The sequence below is a fragment of the Giraffa tippelskirchi genome, chromosome 7 (assembly GCF_054371585.1).
Source record: "Giraffa tippelskirchi isolate mGirTip1 chromosome 7, T2T-mGirTip1v1.2.pri, whole genome shotgun sequence".
Lineage (NCBI taxonomy): Eukaryota > Metazoa > Chordata > Mammalia > Artiodactyla > Giraffidae > Giraffa > Giraffa tippelskirchi.
In genome coordinates this window covers 42,160,793-42,182,026 of record NC_137281.1, presented here as the reverse complement: position 1 = coordinate 42,182,026, position 21,234 = coordinate 42,160,793, and the positions used below count along the sequence as shown (strand labels likewise).

The 21,234-nt window shown below is 44.1% G+C and overlaps 1 protein-coding gene across 8 annotated transcripts in view; it reads right to left on the bottom strand.

The window, feature by feature from the left end:
* Window positions 1-4,396, bottom strand: part of BRD7 (bromodomain containing 7) — a 47,095-nt gene extending 42,699 nt beyond the window's left edge. For all 8 annotated transcript variants that reach the window (XM_081513640.1, XM_081513638.1, XM_081513643.1 and 5 more), the window contains exons 1-2: window positions 4,103-4,396; window positions 3,450-3,658 (exon numbers count right to left, since the gene is read on the bottom strand). In XM_081513640.1, coding sequence (XP_081369766.1) covers window positions 3,450-3,658; window positions 4,103-4,151 — 258 coding nt within the window. In that variant the 5' untranslated portion in view covers window positions 4,152-4,396. The remainder of the gene's footprint in view (window positions 1-3,449; window positions 3,659-4,102) is intronic.
* Between the last annotated feature and the right edge of the window lie 16,838 nt (window positions 4,397-21,234).

Below are 21,234 nucleotides of genomic sequence, written 5' to 3'. Positions count from 1 at the left end.
TTTAAAATAAAAAATAGATTACAAAGGCCTAACAGATAACTAAATGATGCTTCTGACACTAAAGGAAGAGATGGAATAAATAAATTGAAGAAACATGAGGGGAAAATAAGAGACAATGCAAGGAGAAAAAGAAAACTTAAAAGAAAAATACCAAAAAACGCCATCAATTTATATCTCAGAGAAATAAAAGATACCCCTACCCCATGTAAAAAGAACAGGATGATATTAAGACAAGAACGGTTGGAGAATATGAAAAAATTCTTGGAAATTCAAAATACAAGATCTGAAATAAAATTCAAGACCAGAGCCAGAAGACAACGTTCAGGAACTCTCTTTGAAGGAAGAACACACAAAAAAAAGAGGAGAAAAAAAACCACAAGAAAATTAGAGAACCAGTCGAGGAGTCCAACATCTAATAGCAGGAGCTCTGGAAAGAGAGAAGAGAGAATGGAGGAAAGGAAATTATCATAGAAATACTTCAAGCAAACATCTCGGAACTGAAAGCAACAGAGCACTGAAGATAATGGAAAGATTCTAAACGTTTTGAGAGAGCACATACTAGCCATGTTCACAGAATTAAGAATCAGAAGGAAACAGACTTCTCAGCAGCAAATCTGGAAGCTAGAAAACAACAAGCAATGCTTTCAAAATTCTGGGAGAAAATAACTTCCAATTTGGAGTTCCATGCTGAGTCAAACCATTAACCTCTATGAGGAGAGTACATGAGAGTACAATAAAATTTTTCAAACACGTAAGAACTTACAAAAATCTACCTTCTATGAATGCTTTCTTAGGGGGTTTATCGAGTTAAGACTCCACCACAACAAAGGAGTAAATCAAGAGAAAGATATGGGATCCAAAAGCAGGCAAAAGAGAGTCCCAGGAGGTCTAACCAACTGACCCAGATTAGAGCAGGTAGTGACAGAGATGGATGGATGCAAGACAGATGTTTCAAAAAAAAAAAAAAAAGGGACAGGTTTGCCCATGTGAAAAACAGAAGCTAGGTGGCTTTTACAAATCTGTTAAGAGCTTGAAGAATTAGTACATAACAACCAAACAAATGAAAGCAATTAGCCAATTGGTCAACATCAGACCTGTATTTGTATATTACATTTGTCTCCAATAAACAATAATTAGAAATGAACACTGAAATTGAATTTACTAAGAACTGAGATGTATCTACAGTGAGAGAATGCAGGAAGGGGAACTGGGGGCAAGGGCTATATAAGGATATTAATTTAAATTCTCATCTTCTGTAACATGATGTCAATAAAAGATGTACAAATAAACTCAGTAAACAGCAAAATAAGCCAACATTTAGAAATGGAGATAAATATCCAAAGAAAAAACTAAAAGGTTTGGGAAGGATGGAACAGGAGTCTGCTTTTATGTTTAAATGTATTAATAGTACTCTTGACTTTCTAAAACTATGCTCATAAATTACTTTATCCTGTAATAATACATAATTAAAAAACAATCCCCCCCAGAACAAAACTGGTTACTTTTGGAGAGAAAGACTAAATGAGATACCTGAGTGAGGAAAATTTTTTCTCTCCTCCTTCTTGTTCACTTCTGTATTACTTGAATTTTAAAAAATCATGGCTTTTACAATTTAGGGAAAAAACATTTGACAGTTCTACGTATTGTCACAATCTAGACAAAGGCAATAAACACTGGGGCAGAAAGATATAAATAGGAAATTCCAAAAAGAGACTAAGATTTAGGGACTTAATGTGTTTAATCACATGGTCTAGAACATTTCTGTTGTATATATAAATATAAAAAAATTATAAAAATAAGCCTACAGAAATTTAGCTTCAAGTTCTAGTAAATGATTCAATAAGTCACTTGGTGACAGGTTAAATTTGGGAAGCGCAGAAGTAGTCTAGGACAATTCCAGGTACATATGTGATCATCCTTGGAAGGAAAGTTTATTATTACTATTTTACCCAGGTGACAAACAGAGATGGCAGCCACTTTCTTTTTTCCTTTCTAGTAATTGCAAATGGTTAAGAAAACGCGTATTTTTATTACTGCTGTCATATCCCTTGAAGGTTTCTGATCAAATTATCTCTTCAACAGACTCAGACTTTGTCTTAAAAGATGAAAGTCGTTCATTATGTATTTGGCATTACAGTATTTCAGAACAAAATGTGAATCCCAATAGATCCCATTTACTTTTTAAAAAAATTTAAATTTATTTTTAATTGGAGATTAACTGCTTTACAATATTCTGTTGGTTTCTGCCATGTATCAACATCAATCAGCCACAGGTATACATATATCCCTTCCCCCTTGAACCTCCCTCCCAGCTCCCAGAGGGGTTAGGAGAGGGTGGTGCAAATTAAGAGAGCGGCACTGAAACATTTACATTACCATAGGTAAAATTAGACAGCCAGTGGGAATTTGCTGTAGGATGCAGGGAGCTCAAATCTGGTGCTCTGTGACAACACATTTACTTTCGAAATGACTGTTTTCCCAAAACCTCGAACACTGAGCTTTGCTAGAGCATGCCTTTTACCTTTCCTAGATGGAAAAACCACTCTTTGAAGCAGCTCCTGAAAATGAGGACTTAACTGTTCACTCTGGAGGAGGGCATGGCAATCCACTCCAATATTCTTGCCTGGAGAATCCCCATGGACAGTGGAGCCTGGTGGGCCACAGTTCATGGGGTCGCAAAGAGTCAGACACAACTGAGCAACTAAGCACAGTATAATGGGTAGCTGCTTCTGTTAGCACATCCAACTACCCCATTAAACTGTGACTTACTGAAGGGCTAAAACTTTCTTTGTATTCACAGTCTCTTATTTTACTGCCTGGTACATAGTAGACTTTCTTCACTAAAGAAGTAAGATTCAATAGTTGATCAGTAAGTCAGAAAAGTTGTTAAAATACAGAGACATAAACATGATGTATACATATCTAGCGGAGAAGGCAATGGCACCCCACTCCAGTACTCTTGCCTGGAAAATCCCATGGATATAGGAGCCTGGTAGGCTACAGTCCATGGGGTTGCTAAGAGTTGGACACGACTGAGCAACTTCACTTTCACTTTTCCCTTTCATGCAGTGGAGAAGGAAATGGCAACTCACTCCAGTGTTCTTGCCTGGAGAATGCCAGGGATGGCAGAGCCTGGTGGGCTGCCGTCTATGGGGTCGCACAGAGTCGGACACGACTGAAGCAACTTAGCAGCAGCAGCAGTAGCAGCAGCAGCTGTTCACCCACCTGATGATGTGTGAGTACAACTAAGAGCATAATTAAAGAGTTGCTGAAACTCACAGATGACTCATGTTTCTATTATGCCCTGCTCTTCCTCAAAGTCAGCCCGATTTCATAGGCATTTCAGCATCTTATTTGACACAAAGAAAATAAAATGAGGTTGGCAGGGGGAGGCGGCAACGCTCAGAAAATGGTACCACCTTCAAAGTTGAAGCAACGCAACCTTTTACCTTTACACGTCTCCGTTTTCTCCCCTTTTCTTCCCCTGGAATCTGCTTCTCTCCTTTCTTCCTCTTTTTCCGCTTTCTCTCTTTGTGTTTGTCATGATCGTTTTTGTCTTCAAAGAGGCTGGAGTCGTGCCCGGAGCTGCCCGTGGAGAGCTCGGTAACTTCGTTCCCTCCCACTTTGAGGACCAGCTTCAGGGGCTTCTCTACATACTCTTAAACGAAAGGAAAGGGTCTCGATTAAAGGAGAGCCCCGCCGGGCAGTATCCACAACGCAGAGTAAAACTGGGTAGGGAGAGTCAGTCTGAGGCGCACAGGCGGAGACGGCCAATGGCACGCAGTGGGCGCCCCTCGGCGCACCTGTTGAATGACGGACACTCGCCAAGTGGACGCCCCGAACGCTCCCGGGCCTCTCGGGACCGCCTCACACCTCCCAACCCGAGACACCCCCCCGGCTGGAGGTCCCGGGTTCGAACGCCGCCCCCGCCTGGGGCTTCTGGCGCGGCTCAGGCGGGCCGCGCCCCCTTCGCGGGTCCAGGCCTGCCCGCGAGAGGTGCGACCCCCGGCCCGCCTAGCAAGCTGGAGAATTGTCTCGAAGGCACGAAAACTCCACCGAGCGGCCGTGGGCTCGCCGCCCCCCACCGTGGCCCACTCCTCACCCTCGTAGAGGTGTTTGTCCGACTTGTGCTTCTTGTGCTTCTTGCCCATGTCCGATCGGGCCCCGGTGCCCGCCCCCCGCGCCAGGCCCAGGCCGTGCGGCGCCGCTTCCGGTCCGGGCCAGGCGAGCGGAGGGCGGGAGCGGGGCCCGCGAGACCCCGCGCCGCGAGGCAGGGGGACGGCGTGCGCCGAGCGGCGCGAGGCCCCTTACGAATAGACCCTGCCGCGCCCGAGCGCGCGAGACCCAGCCGGAGCCGGAGAGCGGCGGCAGGTTGGCGAGCAGCCGGCGCGGAAGCGGGAGAGAGGGCCTGCCGCGCGCGCAGAGAGTGGCCGGCTGGGCGTGGCGGCCCCTGGCGGCTGGAGGTGGCACTGCAGCCTGCGGCCTGGGGGCGGAGTCGGCTCGGGGGCGGAGTCGGCTCGGGGGCGGAGTCCGGCTCGTGGGTGGGGCCAGGGCGGGGTCCGCCGCTCTGAAATTTCCGTTTGTCCGTCTGGCTCCCTTCCGCTCCATCTCTGTCTTCCTTTCCTGTCTTGATTCCTTCCCTCTCTCCCTCCTCCTTGCCCCTCCTTCCTTTCTTCCTTTTTCTTATCTTTTTGTCACCTTACTTCCTTTCTGACTCCTCCCTTCTCTCTCGCTTTCCCTAGCGTCTATCTTCATTTTAACAATATTTGTTGAATCCTGTACTGGATGCCAGACCCAGGAAACCCAGAACATTGGTAGCGGAAGGACTCTAATCTCTAAAACAAAACAAAACAAACTTATATAATGATATGTAAAGACCTTCAAGACCTTAATTAAAACAATACCAACAAACTATGGAGCAGAGTGTATTTAGTAAGATGCATTTATGGAAATAAACGTTGGCAGCTGGATAAAAAGGCTGTGACAGATACACAAGTTAATAGTGGTTATCTCAGGAGACTAGGACTGAGAGTGGAGTTGATTGGTTTAGTTTTACGTTTCTCTATATTTTTTGAAAATTTTCTCACTTGCATATTTATTATTTTTTGAAATGAAAAGAAAGAAAATTTAGAAATTAGATTTAAAAAATGATGAAAATAATCTGGATCCCCACAAAGCAGAGGTCCAGACTAACACTATTGCTCTGTTGATGGAAGTCCACTCCTCTTTCCTGCTTTAAGCCCTGCTTCTCCTTTACTTTATCCTTAGATGCTGAACCCTACTGGTGAGATGAGTTATTCACAGTTTTGTTTATTGGCACTTACCTGACTTCCCTGGTGGCTCAGATGGTAAAGCGTCTGCCTACAATGTGGGAGACCAGGGTTCAATCCCTGGGTCAGGAAGATCTCCTGGAGAAGGAAATGGAAACCCACTCCAGTATTCTTGCCTGGAAAATCCCATGAATGGAGGAGCCTGGTAGGCTACAGTCCATGGGGTCTCAAAGAGTCTGAGCGACTTCACTTTCACTTTTCACCTGAATAAAATGTTAAGATGTGTTTAAGAGATCACATCCAGGGATGATGGCTGCAGGGAGATAAAATACTGTTGATATTTTTCGACATGACAACCTTGTAAGGTAGAAAGGGAGAAATATAGTCCCATTTTACAGATGAGGAAATGGATGCCCAGAGAAATGAAGTAAGTTGCCACTTACTGGTAGAGCCAGGCTTCAAATCCAGGTTTTCTGAATCTGAATCATAAGCTCTTCTTACTCAAGAATATGATGAAGGGGGTCTTGACTGTCTCTATGTTTAGGCTTACAGTGCACTGTGTGTTTCCAGATAAACCTATACTCACAAGAAATGAACTGACATCACTCATTTATACTTAAGACTTTGGACCTCTGGATCATGTCTCCCAGGAAGATGTGTAGCTTTAACTTGAACTGCAAGGGTTAAGTGGTAGACTTGTAATTTAGTGTCCTGTGGTCAGAGAATGATAGAAACCCAGTTTGAATTATTTCAGGTGAATAAAAAGATTAGTGGGTCACATGTCCAGGAAGGGAGGAGTAAAGCTTCCCTGAAGAAAGATAGGAGCCAGGGATTTGATGTTCTCTTTCTTTGTTTCATCCTTCTGTGTTGGGCTCCATTTTCTTTTCTTACATGACTGGAAACATGGTTTCCAGCAGCTGTATCCTGACCGATTGGGAAAAGGGTCTCTTCCCTGTCAGCATCATCTAGGAAAAAAGTCCAGGAAAGGTCTCTGATTGGCTTGGCTTGGGTCACATGTTTGATAGGCAAAGGATTGGGAGATTGATCCAGCTTGGATACCAAGTCCATCCCTATGGCCAAGAGGAGTTAGAGTCTGTGACTGGTTGTCACCATCAGAGTCCAGTGGTTAGCCAGGGAAGCTGAGGTTCCTTTAGAGGAGAGGAACTGATTTTTTTACAAAGGATACAAGTTTGTATCTGTTACCTGCTTGGAACAATCTGCTCTGGCATCTCTGAGGCAGAGTTCAGAGTGGAGGAAAGGGGTTGTGTTGGAGAAGGGAAGATCTGATGCTCTGAAATCAAGCCACCAATGCCCCCTAGTGTAGAATAAAGCTTCAGTTCAGCTCAGTCACTCCATCATATTCAACTCTTTGCAACCCCATGGACTGCAGCACGCTTCCCTGTCTATCACCAACTCCTGGAGCCTGCTCAAACTCATGTCCATTGAGTCGGTGATGCCATCCAACCATCTCATTCTCTGTTGGCCTCTTCTCTTCCCGCCTTCAATCTTTCCCAGCATCAGGGCCTTTTCAAATGAGTCAGTTCTTCACATCAGGTGGCAAAAGTATTGGAGCTTCAGCTTCGGCATCAGCCCTTCCAATGAATATTCAGAACTGATTTCCTTTAGGATTGCCTGGTTTGGTCTCCCTGCAGTCCAAGGGACTCTCAAGAGTCTTCTCCAACACCACAGTTCAAAAGCATCAATTCTTATGGTCCAACTCTCACATCCATACACAACTACTGGAGAAACCATAGCTTTGACTAGACAGACCATTTTCAGCAAAGTAATGTCTCTGCTTTTTAATATGTTGTCTAGATTTGTTATAGCTTTTCTTCCAAGGAGCAAGCATCTTTAATTTCATGACTGCAGTCACCATCTGCAGTGATTTTAGAGCCCAAGAGAATAAAGTGTGTCCCTGTTTCCATTGTTTCCCCATTTATTTGCCATGACGAGATGGGACTGGATGCAAAGCTTTGGGGCAGCTTTTCAACCTTTTCAAAGCTATAACTCTTTTTGTTTTAAGGAGAACTGCTATGTCAACTCCACCCATGGATCTGGCCTTTGCTGTGGAGTGGATCTGGCCTCCCTCCAGGCTGAATCTGTGAACTTACCTGCCTTCTCCCCATCACCCAGTGTGCTCCCCCAGGCAGGGTTTGAATCAGGGGAGCACAGCACCTTTGTGTCCACAGTACCCAGCACAGTGACCACCACTCTGCAAATGCCCCTCAGAACCAGCTTACCCTTTGGGCATATGTCTTCCTTCTGGGCACCCTCTGATGGAGGGAAAAGCTCTGGTTTCCTCATCTTCATTAGGGAGTTTGTAATTTCTCAGAACCAGCTCACCCTTTGGGCATATGTCTTCCCTCTGGGCACCCTCTGATGGAGGGAAAAGCTCTGGTTACCTCATCTTCATTAGGGAGTTTGTAATTTCCTTCCTTCCCTTAACAGAGATCTTACTTAGGTCCCAAAGTCTTCACAGCAGGGAAAAATGGGTAAGAACTCAAAGCAGAAAATACCTCAAAGAGAAAGATTCCTGGGAGATAGAAACCCCAGCTCATCTACTTTTTTATTCCCAGCTCAAGGACAGTACCTGGCACATAAAAGTCACCAGAAAATTCTAGTTGAACTAAATCATTTTACAGTCTGCCTGAGCTAAAGACTCCTGCCTCCTGGTTGTCACATCCTTCAACTGAGTGTGGACTGGCCCAGAGACTTACTTCTGGCTGTAGAATGTGGCCAAAGTGAGGAGATGTCACATCTGTGATTCAGTTCCAGAAGATCGGGCCTTTCATCTTATCAGCCAACTCTGTTGTCTTCTTGGCTTGCATGCTTTGGTGAAGCAAGCTGCACAGTTGAAGAGGCTCACATGCAAGGAATGAAGGGAAGCCTCCAACCAACACCCAGCAAGAACTGAGGCCATCAGTCCTGCAGCCCATGAGACACTGGTCTTGCCAACAACTCGCTGAGCTTCAAAGTGAATCCTTCCTCAGCAGAACATTCAGATGAGACCTCAGCCCTGGCTCACTCCCTGACTCAGCCTTGGAGAGACTCCAAAGCAGAAGACCCAGGGAAGCTGTGCTCAGACTCCTGACCCACAGAAACTGTGAGATAATTAATATATGTTTATGTGAACCATGAAGTTTTAGAGCAGCTTGTTGTATAGCAATAAAAAGCTCATACAAATATCATCCCAAACAGGGAAACTTTCTGAGCCTACTACATGTCTCAATCAGAGGGACTGAAATGACAGAAATTGAGCAATTGCCTGGGAATAGGACTTGGCTGGAGTGTTCCCTACGCTGCCTATTCCCTTTCACCCTCTTTTAGTCAGGTGAGAGGAGCACTCTATTTAATTTTATTGAGACATGTCTTTATTTTTGATAATGATTTTTTTTTTTTTGGCAGTGCCATGAGACATGTGGAATCTTAGTTCCCCGATCAGGGATTGAACCTGCACCCCCAGCATTAGAAGCATGGCGTCTTAACCACTGGACTGCCAGGGAAGTCCCAAGAGGAACGCTTATCCCTGCCCCACAGATGAGGAAACTGATGCCTGGAGAAGTCAAGTGGTTGATCTATGATTACACAGCTTGCCTGTCTGGGTTCTGAATCCTATGGAGAAGGCAATGGCACCCCACTCCAGTACTCTTGCCTGGAAAATCCCATGGACGGAGGAGCCTGGTAGGCTACAGTCCATGGGGTTGCTAAGAGTCGGACACGACTGAGCAACTTCACTTTCACTTTTCCCTTTCATGCACTGGAGAAGGAAATGGCAACCCACTCCAGTGTTCTTGCCTGGAGAATCCCAGGGACAGCGGAGCCTGGTGGGCTGCCGTCTATGGGGTCACACAGAGTCGGACATGACTGAAGCGACTTAGCAGAATCCTTGTCTGCCTACCTCCAAAACCAACATTCTTTTCTTTCTTTTTTTAATATATTTATTTTAGTTGGAGGCTAATTACTTTACAATATTGTAGTGGTTTTTGCCATACGTTGATATGAATCAGCCATGGGTGTACATATGTTCCCCATCCTGAACCCCACTCCCACCTCCCTCCCCATCCCATCCCTCTGGGTCATCCCAGTGCATCAGCCCTGAGCACTTGTCTCATGCATCGAACCTGGACTGGCGATCTGTTTCACATATGATAATATACATGTGTCAATGCTATTCTCTCAGATCGTCCCTCACCTTCTCCCACAGAGTCCAAAAGACTGTTCTATGCATCTGTGTCTCTTTTTCTTTTTCGCATATAGGGTTATCATTACCATCTTTCTAAATTCCACATATATGCGTTAGTATACTGTATTGATGTTTTTCTTTCTGGCTTACTTCACTCCGTATAATGGGCTCCAGTTTCATCCACCTCAATAGAACTAATTCAAATGAATCCTTTTTACTGGCTGAGTAATATTCCATTGTGTATATGTACCACAGCTTCCTTATCCATTCGTCTGCTGATGGACATCTAGGTTGCTTCCATGTCCTGGCTATTATAAACAGTGCTGTGATGAACATTGGGGGTACACGTGTCTCTTTCAATTCTGGTTTCCTTGGTGTGTATGCCTAGCAGTGGGATTGCTGGGTCATATGGCAGTTCTATTTCCAGTTTCTTGAGGAATCTCCACACTGCTCTCCATAGTGGCTGTACTAGTTTGCATTCCCACCAACAGTGTAAGAGGGTTCCCTTTTCTCCACACCCTCTCCAGCATTTATTGCTTGTAGACTTTTGGATAGCAGCCATTCTGACTGGCGTGAAATGATACCTCATTGTGGTTTTGATTTGCATTTCTCTAATAATGAGTGACATTGAGCATCTTTTCATGTGTTTGTTAGCCATCTGTATGTCTTCTTTGGAGAAATGTCTGTTTAGTTCTTTGGCCCATTTTTTGATTGGGTCGTTTATTTTTCTGGAATTGAGCTGCAGGAGTTGCTTGTATATTTTTGAGATTAATTCTTTGTCTGTTGCCTCGTTTGCTATTATTTTCTCCCATTCTGAAGGCTGTCTTTTCACCTTGCTTATAGTTTCCTTTGTTGTGCGAAAGCTTTTAATTTTAATTAGGTTCCATTTGTTTATTTTTGCTTTTATTTCCAATATTCTGGGAGGTGGGTCATAGAGGATCCTGCTGTCATTTATGTCGGAGAGTGTTTTGCCTATGTTTTCCTCTAGGAGTTTTATAGTTTCTGGTCTTACGTTTAGATCTTTAATCCATTTTGAGTTTATTTTTGTGTATGGTGTTAGAAAGTGTTCTAGTTTCATTCTTTTACAAGCGGTTGACCAGTTTTCCCAGCACCACTTGTTGAAGAGATTATCTTTTCTCCACTGTATATTCTTGCCTCCTTTGTTGAAGATAAGGTGTCCATAGGTACGTGGATTTATCTCTGGGCTTTCTGTTTTGTTCCATTGATCTATATTTCTGTCCTTGTGCCAGTACCATACTGTCTTGATTGTGGCTTTGTAGTAGAGCCTGAAGTCAGGCAGGTTGATTCCTCCAGTTCCATTCTTCATTCTCAAGATTGCTTTGGCTATTCGAGGTTTTGTGTATTTCCATACAAATTGTGAAATTATTTGTTCTAGTTCTGTGAAAAATACCACTAGTAGCTTGATAGGGATTGCATTGAACCTATAGTTTGCTTTGGGTAGTATACTCATTTTCACTATATTGATTCTTCCAATCCATGAACACGGTATATTTCTCCATCTATTTGTGTCCTCTTTGATTTCTTTCATCAGTGTTTTATAGTTTTCTATATATAGGTCTTTTGTTTCTTTAGGTAGATACATTCCTAACTACTCTTGCCTGGAAAATCCCATGGACGGAGGAGCCTGGTAGGCTGCAGTCCATGGGGTCGCGAAGAGTTGGACACGACTGAGCGGCTTCACTTTCACTTTTCACTTTCATGCATTGGAGAAGGAAATGGCAACCCACTCCAGTGTTCTTGCCTGGAGAATCCCAGGGATGGCGGAGCCTGGTGGGCTGCCGTCTATGGGGTCGCACAGAGTTGGACACGACTGAAGCGATTTAGCAGCAGCAGCAGCATTCCTAAGTATTTTATTCTTTTCATTGCAATGGTGAATGGAATTGCTTCCTCAATTTCTCTGTTTTCTCATTGTTAGTGTATAGGAATGCAAGGGATTTCTGTGTGTTGATTTTATATCCTGCAACTTTACTATATTCATTGATTAGCTCAGTAATTTTCTGGTGGAGTCTTTAGGGTTTTCTATGTAGAGGATCATGTCATCTGCAAACAGTGAGAGTTTTTCTTCTTCTTTTCCAATCTGGATCCCTTTTATTTCTTTTTCTGCTCTGATTGCTGTGGCCAAAACTTCCAAAACTATGTTGAATAGTAGTGGTGAGAGTGGGCTCCCTTGCTTTGTTCCTGACATTAGGGGAAATGCTTTCAATTTTTCACCATTGAGGGTAATGTTTGCTGTGGGTTTGACATATATTGCTTTTACTATGTTGAGGTGTGTTTCTTCTATTCCTGCTTTCTGGAGAGTTTTTATCATAAATGGATGTTGAATTTTGTCAAAGGCTTTTTCTGCATCTATTGAGATAATCATATGGTTTTTATCTTTCAATTTGTTAATGTGGTGTATTACATTGATTAATTTGTGGATATTAAAGAATCCTTGCATTCCTGGGATAAAGCCCATTTGGTCATGATGTGTGATCTTTTTAATATGTTGTTAGATTCTGTTTGCTAGAATTTTGTTAAAGATTTTTGCATCTATGTTCATCAGTGATATTGGCCAGTAGTTTTCTTTTTTTGTGGCATCTTTGTCTGGTTTTGGTATTAGGGTAATGGTGGCCTCAAAGAATGAGTTTGGAAGTTTACCTTCTTCTGCAGTTTTCTGGAAAAGTTTGAGTAAGACAGGTGTTAGCTCTTCTCTAAATTTTTGGTAGAATTCAGCTGTGAAGCCATCTGGTCTGGGCTTTTGTCTGCTGGAAGATTTCTGGTTACAGTTTCGATTTCCGTGCTTGTGATGGGTCTGTTAAGATCTTCTATTTCTTCCTGGTTCAGTTTGGGAAAGTTATACTTTTCTAAGAATTTGTCCATTTCTTCCAAGTTGTCCATTTTATTGGTACATAGCTGCTGGTAGTAGTCTCTTATGATCCTTTGTATTTCTGTGTTGTCTGTTGTGATCTCTCCATTTTCATTTCTAATTTTGTTGATTTGATTCTTCTCCCTTTGTTTCTTGATGAGTCTGGCTAATGGTTTGTCAAATTTATTTATCTTCTCAAAAAAACAGCTTTTAGTTTTGTTGATTGGTCTCTTTTGGTCTCTCATTGGTCTCTCTATGGTCTCTTTTGTTTCTTTTGCATTTATTTCTGCCCTAATTTTTAAGATTTCTTTCCTTCTACTAACCCTCTGGTTCTTCTTCCTTCTCTAGTTGCTTTAGGTATAAAGATAGATTATTTATTTGACTTTTTTCTTGTTTCTTGAGGTAAGCCTGTATTGCTATGAACCTTCCCCTTAGCAGTGCTTTTACAGTGTCCCACAGGTTTTGGGTTGTTGTGTTTTCATTTTCATTTGCTTCTATGCCTATTTTGATTTCTTTTTTGATTTCTTCTATGATTTGTTGCAAACCCCACATTCTAACCGTTAGGTCACAGTGCTCTTCAAAAAGGAGGCCAGATAATTTCAGAAGTTCCTTCCTTCATGTTTGGACTAACATTAGATAAAAGCAAATTCCAGAAGAGGATCCATGTGCTCACATAAACATGTAGAAATGGATGTTTGTGCCTTGAAGAGGATCAGAAAGTCATTTATTTATTTATTGTTTGGCCATGCTAGGTCTTCATTGCTGGATGCAGGCTTTCTCTAGCTGTGGTGAGCAGGGGCTACACTCTAGTTGTGGTCCTCACTGGGGGGCTTCTCTTTGCATTGGCTTCTCTTGTTACAGAGCACAGGCTCTAGGCTCATGGGCTGCAGTAGTTGAAACTCACGGGCTCTAGACTTCCAGCTCTATTTGTGGTGCACGGGATTAGTTGTCCAGCAGCATGTGAGATCCTCCCAGACCAAGGATCGAACCTGTGTCCCCTGTATTGACAAGTGTATTCCTCACCACTGGACCACCAGGGAAGCCGCATAAGATAAGTTAAAGAATGGAAATAGTTTTGCTGTTTATGGAGCCAGGGGAACTGGACCAGTAAAAGATGCTGCTCAACTTGATGGCCCAGCTCTCTCTTGGCTGAATGTCAGGATTTGTGTAGCATCATGGTTCTGACCCAAGGGGAGGTTTCTTGGCAGCAGCCAGTTGGCCCTCATAAGGACAGGGAGCTTCTCTCTTGTGCACTCCTCTTGGTGGCAGATGAGGTGGACAATCTTGGGAGAGGACAAGGCTGGCTCTCGACCTTGCTTAGTCCCACCCTGTACCTTCCTACATCTGTGAGCCTCTGTCACCTCCCTTGCAGCCTGGTTTGCTGCAGCTCCGCCATGGAGGCAGGATAGGTGGCTTCTCTTTCCACGTTGGATCGGCCTGATACCTTTCACCAGCTCCTGAGAACACACAGCCCTTGATGCTTTGGGCGTGAATAATGGCTGTGACGTTTGTTGACCATCGGCTGTGCACCCATCACCCGTCCAGATCCTTCCTTAGTGTCTTCCCTGCGACACCCAGAGGAGGATATAGTGTGTGCATCTTACAGGAGCAGCATCAGGACCAGACGGGAGCCACCTATGTCCCACAGCTAGTGGGTGGGAGTTGGAATGAAAAAACATCAAGAATAAGACCTGGAATAGAGTAAGTGCTCCATAAATGTCAGCTGCTAATATTAACTTTAAAATGTTCTATGTTCCTTTAATTATTTATTAATTTTTGTTGGAGTCCAGTTGCTTTACAATGTTGTATTAGTTTCTGCTGTGCAGCAAAGTGACTCAGCTATATGTTTACTTATAGCCCCTCTTTTTTGGCTTTCCTCCCCATTTAGTTCACCACAGAGCAATGAGTAGAGTTCCCTGAGCTATACGGTAGCTATAGTTATCTATTTTATACATAGTATCAATAGTGTATATATGTCAATCCCAATCTCCCAATTCATCCTATCTTCCCTTTCCCGCCTTGGTGTCCATATATTTTTTCTATACCTCTGTGTCTCTATTTCTTATTTGCAAATAAGATCATCTATACCATTTTATACCATTTTTCATATATATATATGTGTTAATATGTGATATTTGTTTTTCTGACTCACTTTACTCTGTATGACAACTTCTTGGTTTCTATAAATGGCAGTTTTGTTTCTTTTTATGACTGAGTATAAAATATCCCAGAAAACTAAGATCATGGCATCCAGTTCCATCACTTCATGGCAAATAGATGGGGAAACAATGGAAACAGTGACAGATTTTGTTTTTTGGGGCTCCAAAATCACTACAGATGGTGACTGCAGCCATGAAATTAAAAGACGCTTGCTCCTTGGAAGAAAAGTTATGACCAACCTAGACAGCATATTAAAAAGCAGAGACATTACTTTGCCAGCAAAAGTCTGTCTAGGCAAAGCTATGGTTTCTCCAGTAGTCGTGTATGGATGTGAGAGTTGGACTATAAAGAAAGCTGAGCACCGAAGAATTGATGCTTTTGAACTGTGGTGTTGGAGAAGACTCTTCAAGTCCCTTGGACAGCAAGGAGATCAAACCAGTCCATCCTGAAGGAAATTAATCCTGAATGTTCATTGGAAGGACTGATGCTGAAGCTGAAACACCAATACTTTGGCCACCTGATGCAAAGAACTGACTCATTGGAAAAGACCCTGATGCTGGGAAAGATTGAAGGCGGAAGGAGAAGGGGACGACAGAAGATAAGATGGTTAGATGGCATCACCGACTCAATGGATATAAGTTTGAATGAGCTCTGTGAGTTGGTGATGGAACAGGGAAGCCTAGCGTGTTGCAGTCCATGGGGTCGCAGAATCAGACACGAGTGAGCGATTGAACTGAACTGAACTGAACTGATGAACCTTTAAAAATGAGATTCAGATAATGTCACTCCCCTGCTCAAAAACGTCTCATGCCTCTCTGCCTCCCTCGGAGTCAAAGCCAAATGCTTACCTTGGCTTTCAGGGTCTGATCTGGCCTCGTTCTCTTTACAGTTCCATTCCCCAACACTCCCTCCCTGCCCAACATTGCCATGGTCCTGCCACACCAGCCTCCTCCCTGGTTCTGACATGCCAGGCTTGCTTCTGCTGAGGAAAATAGCCTCTGCCCTTCCCTGTTCCTAGCACACTCTCCCCTCAGCTCCTGACCTGGCTCCTGCCCTTATGTCATCCTGGTTTCCAGGGTGACTGCCCCAGAGAAGCTTCTGGAAAGAGACCCACAGTGGCACCTCTGACTTCTCAGCCCCGCCTGGCTAGGCTTCTCTCTGTGGAGTTATGTATCTGTTACCCATGTGTGTGCCCATTCCCTCACTCTCCACACTGGACTCCCAGCTCCTTGAGGATAGAGCCTGGGCCTGTGTCCCCCGCACTGTGTCCCCCACACCTCACACAGTGCTGGGTGGGCTAAGCGCGGGCCCTGAAGCAATAGTTTTTTGGATGAAGGAATGTTTTTGATGATGATTCTCTTCCACCGTCCTCCCCTGAGGGTCTCTTTTGGTTTAGGACAGGAGGTAATGGGTGGCCTCCTCTGGGAGAGTCACGGAGGAGGAGGACAGAGCACCGGGGAAGGCTGGCCGCTGGGGGGTGTGGCGTTCCCAGGAACGGCCTCTGCCCGCTCTCTCAGGCTGAGGCCTCTCTGCGGTGGCCTGGTGGGTCTGAGGCCGGGGCAGGCCAGGCCCTGAGCAGACTCATTACCCTGAGGTGCACCAGGCTCCCTCCACAGCGGGGCCTTCCCAGCTTGGCACTGCTGTGGAGAGGGTGCCCTGGGACACAGCTGACATCCTGGATACCTGAGGTAGGACAGCTGACGTCCTGGGGTAGAGTGTGGCCTCCCCCAGTTGGGGCAGTTCTGGGAGAGCCGATGCAGACCCTTTACAGGAATTCCCTTACAGCTGACAGACGGAAAGGGCTTCCTGGGAGCCGACCCCCTGATCCAGGATACACTGAAAGCCCTGAACATCAGGGGCTCCCGTGACCCCCACCTCTGCTCTGCTGTGTTCCCCAAATCCCCCCTCATGCATCAGTGAGGCAGGGTGAGGAACTTCCATGACCAGTGGTCCTCAGGCTACACTTCTGTTATCTTCATTTGTCTCAACCTCAGTTTTCTCCTCTGAGGAATGGGCAGAACCAGGCCTGCGCTGTCTGTGTGGTGGGCAGGAGGGTCATGGTAAGTGAGGCGTGAAAAGGCTTCTTGCACGATGTCAGGGGTGGGAAAGGGCCCACTCTCCTGGATGCTCTGAGCATGCCCTGTACTCTGTCCCTGTAGGAAGGGCAGGGAGGTGGCATTTCCCAAGCCCAGGGTCCCAGGGGCTGCAGCAGACACTCCCATATGGCAGCAGGGACGGGCTTACCTGGCACCAGCCTGTTCATGCTGCTGGGAGAGGCCCAGAGGGGGCTGAGGCTGGGTCAGTGGGCAGATCTTTGGAGATGCAGTGGCCTGAAGTGATTCGCTGTGGCAGGCTGTTGACAGTGCAACTTCCAGAGTTGTTCATGGTCACAGGGAGTTGCCCCAGGCGCCTGCCTTTGAGTGAACAAAGGAGAGATGGCAGGTGGCATCTGTCCCTGTAGAGAGCCTGGGCTGCCTCTGTCCTCGTGGCTCCAGAGCTGCTTGCTCGAGTGCCATGAGTCGAAGCCATGGTGCCCATTGCTGACAACCCCAAAGTCATTTGGATTCAGATTCTGCCATGACAGGGCTTCCCTCATGGCTCAGATGGTAAAGAATCCGCCTGCAATGTGGGAGACCTGGTTTTGAGCCCTGGGTAGGGAAGATCCCCTGGAGAAGGGAATGGCAACCCTTTCCAGTATTCTTGCCTGGAGAATTCCATGGACAGAGGAGCCTGGTGGACTATAGTCCACGGGGTTGCAAAGACTGAGACTGAATGGCCCACGACTGAGTGACTAACACTTCTGCCATGACAAACCCAGAACCCTTGATCAAATAGAAAACTCAAGTCAATTTTTGCAAAGGGTTTCAAGTCTGTGTCCTGATTCATTTTTTTACATGTGAATGTTCGGTTGTTCTATGTCTTTTTTTGGGGGGAGGCCATGCTGTGTGGCTTGTGGGATCTTAGTTCCTCGACCAGGGATTGGTTCTGCGTGCATTGGAAGCACAGCATCTTAACCACTGGACTGCCAGGGAAGTCGTAGGACCATTTTCTCCATTTTACTGCCTTTGCTCCTGTCAGTGATTATATTTATGTGGATCTATTTCTGTGTTATCAGTTCTGTTCCACTGATCTATTTGTTCTTTCATCAACATCACACTGACTTGACTGCACGTGTGCATGTTCAGTGGCTTCAGTCCTGTCTGACTATTTGTGACCCTATGGACTGTAGTCTGCCAGTCTCCTCTGTCCATGGGATTTTCCTGGCAAGAATGCTGCAGGGGGATGCCATACCCTCCTCCAGGGGATCTTCTTGTGTCTCCTGCATTGCAGGTGGATTCATTACTGCTGAGCCACTAGGGAAGCCCACTCTCTGGATTACTGTAGCTTTATGGTAAGTCTTGAAGTTAAATAGTTCAGTCCTCCAATTTTGTTCTTCTTTAGTATTGTGTTGACTACTTTGGGTTTTTTGCCTCTTCATATAGGCTCTAGAATCAGTTTGTCAATATCCATAAAATAATTGATTCCAATTTTGATTGAAATTGCACTGAATCTATACATCAATTTGGAAACAACTGGCATCTTGACAATAGTGAATATGAAATATAGCTCCATTTAGTTCTTTTTTTATTCCTTTCATCAGAGTTTTTTAGTTTTCCTTGTATAGATCTTGTACGTATTTTTTTTAGATTTATATGGAAGTAGTTCATTTGGGGGAAATGCTAATATAAATGGTCTCATGTTTTTAATTTTGGATTCTACTTGTTCATTACTAGTGTATAGGAAAAGGATTGACTTTTGTATACTGACCTTGCTTCCTGCAACCCTGCTATAATCATTTATTAGTTCCAGCTTTTTTATCAGTCCTTTCAGATTTCCTACTCAGATGATCATGTAATCTGTAAATAAAGACAGTTTCTTTCTTCCCAATCTGTATTTTCTTGTCTGGTCTTATTGCATTGGTTATAACTTCCAATACAATGTTGAAAAGGAGTGTTGAGAAGAGACATCCTTGCTTTGTACCTGTTCTTAGAGGGAAAGCTCCGAGTGTCTCACCACTAGGTATGCTGTTAGCTGTAGGTTTTTTGGTAGATAGTCCTTATCAAGGTGAGGAAGTTCCCCTTTGTTCCTAGTTTACTGAGAGTTAAACATATTTATATATTTATTTTTGAATTTATTATTATTTTTTGGCTGCACTGAGTCTCCATTGCTGCGCATGGGCTTTCTCTAGTTGTGGCAAGTGGGGGGCTACTCTCTAGTTGCCGTGTGCAGGCTCCTCATTATGGTGGCTTCTCTTGTTGCAGAGCACAGGCTCTAGGTGGTGGGCTTCAGTAGTTGCGGCACGGTAGCTCAGTAGTTGTGGTGCACAGGCTTAGTTGCTCTGCGGCGTGTGGAATCTTTTCCAACCAGGGATGAAACCCCCGTCCTCTGCATTGACAAGTAGATTCTTAACCACTGGAAAGTGAAAGTGAAAGTCGCTCAGTCATGTCCGACTCTGCGACCCCATGGACTATACAACCCATGGAATTCTCCAGGACAGAATACTGGAGTGGGTAGCCTTTTCCTTCTCCAGGGGATCTTCCCAACCCGGGGATCAAACCCAGGTCTCCAGCACTGCAGGTAGATTCTTTACCAACTGAGCCACAAGGGAAGCCCCTTAACCACTGGACTACCAGGGAAATCCCTGCTGAGATTTTAAAAGTCATGAATGAGAGTTGGATTTTGTCAAACGCTTTTTTTCTGTCTGTTGATGTGATTATGTTACTTTTCTTCTTTAGCCTGTTGATTTGATGGATTATGTTAAGTGATTAAAAAAATTTTTTTTATGTGGACCATTCTTGAAGTCTTTATTGACTTTGTTACGGTATTGCTTCTGTTTTATGTTTTGGTTTTTTTTGGCCGAGAGGCATGTGGGATCTTAGCTCACTGACCAGAGATCAAACCCACACCCCTTGCATTGGAAGGCAAAGTCTTACCCATCAGGCCACCAGGAAGTCCCCTATGTTAAGTGGTTTTTGAAGATTGAATCAATCTTGTGTCCCTGGGATAAATCCCACTTGGTTGTAGAGTATAATTATTTTATTTATTATTGGATTCTGTTTGCTAATATTTTATTGAGGATTTTTACATCTATGTTCATGAGAGAGATTGGTGTGCAGTTTTCTTTTCTTGTAATGTCTTTGACTGGTGTTAGTTATTAGAGTAATGCTGGCCTTGTAGAATGAGTTAGGAAGTCGTCCCTCTGTTCTATCCTCTAAAAGAGGTGTGGAGAATTTGCATAGTTTCTTCCTTTAAATGTCTGGTAGATTTGGCCAGTGAACCTATTTGGGCCTGATGGTTTCTCTTTTGGAAGGTTATTAATGACTGATGCAATGTCTTTAATAGATATGGACCTATTCAGATGGTCTATTTCTTCTTTCCTGAGTTTGACAAAATTATGTCTTTTAAGGAATTGGTCCATTTTATCTAGACTATCAAGTTTGTAGGCATAGAATTGTTCATAGTATCCCTTTATTATCCTTTTAATGTCTGTAGGAGCTGTAATGATGCCCCATTTTCATTTCTGATATTAGTAATTTGTGTTTTTTCTCTTTTTACTAGCCTGACTAGAGGCTTATTGATTTTATTGATCTTTTCAAAGAATGAGCTTTTTGTTTCATTGAGTTCCTATTTAACCAATTTTTATATCTTAGAAACAAACACATTGAAATTTAGGTCATTGATTATTAAAAAGTAAATGTTAAATGTAAACATTTTTAACTTAAAAGATAAAATACACCTGCAGGAGCAAGAAACTGCTTTTATTTCCTGTACACAGGAGCCCTGCTTAATATTTCATTTGAAATAAGAAGTTGCTGAAAAATCTTTGAAAACCACTCAATGATATGCTCTCCAGGGGCCCTTCCATGGCTCTGTGATTCAGTTAGATTAAACAATGTTGTGATCAGATGTTTTTGTTTTAAAAATATCCATCTTTAGTAAATTGTAAAGCAGTACAGATTAGTCAGGATTGGATATGTGGTTGGATAAAATTACTTGGAAAATGATACAGGGTGAGCGCTCCTGGGCTAGAAATCAGAGGGTCTAGTCCTTATCCTTGTATTCCTTAACCTTCACCGGAGGGTCAGAATGCTCTTTGTTGGTGTCAGAAACCCACCCCTAATGAGGTTAAGCTTTAGGTATGTCTCCTTTCAGAGGCTCAAATGATGTCACAAGGTAAGAGGCTTTCTCTGTCTTTGGGCTGTTTCCTCTGCTCTGGTCCTGTTCTCAGACAGGCTCTAATGACCTCCATCCAGCAGCTCCAGGCTGACATCTTCATAGAACCCAATTCAGAGAAAAGACAATGCTCCTTCCCCCAGGGGTCCAGCAAAAAATCATGGGGTTTTCAGATTGAACTGATTTAGATCACGTGCCTATTCTGAACCAATCACTATGAAGGGACAGGAGGTGGCCCTGATGGTGGTGGATTTCAATAACAGGTCAAATCTAGATCCTAAGTCCACCCCTGGGATTTTGATGGGAGGCCTGTGCCACCTAATCCATGTGGCCTAAGTTGAGGTCCCCAAGAAAAATTAGAAGGCTGTATCACAGGATTGGTGAATGGGTGCTGGATAGGCAAAGCAGTTCAGTAGAAGCAAAAACAAAATAGTCGCTAAACCCAGTTTCTGTACCTGCCTTGAGGGGATGCTGTTGTGAGGCCCAGTGAGAGGAGGATATGGACATCAGGGAGGGCTGGTGCCTGTCCCGAGAGGGATGCA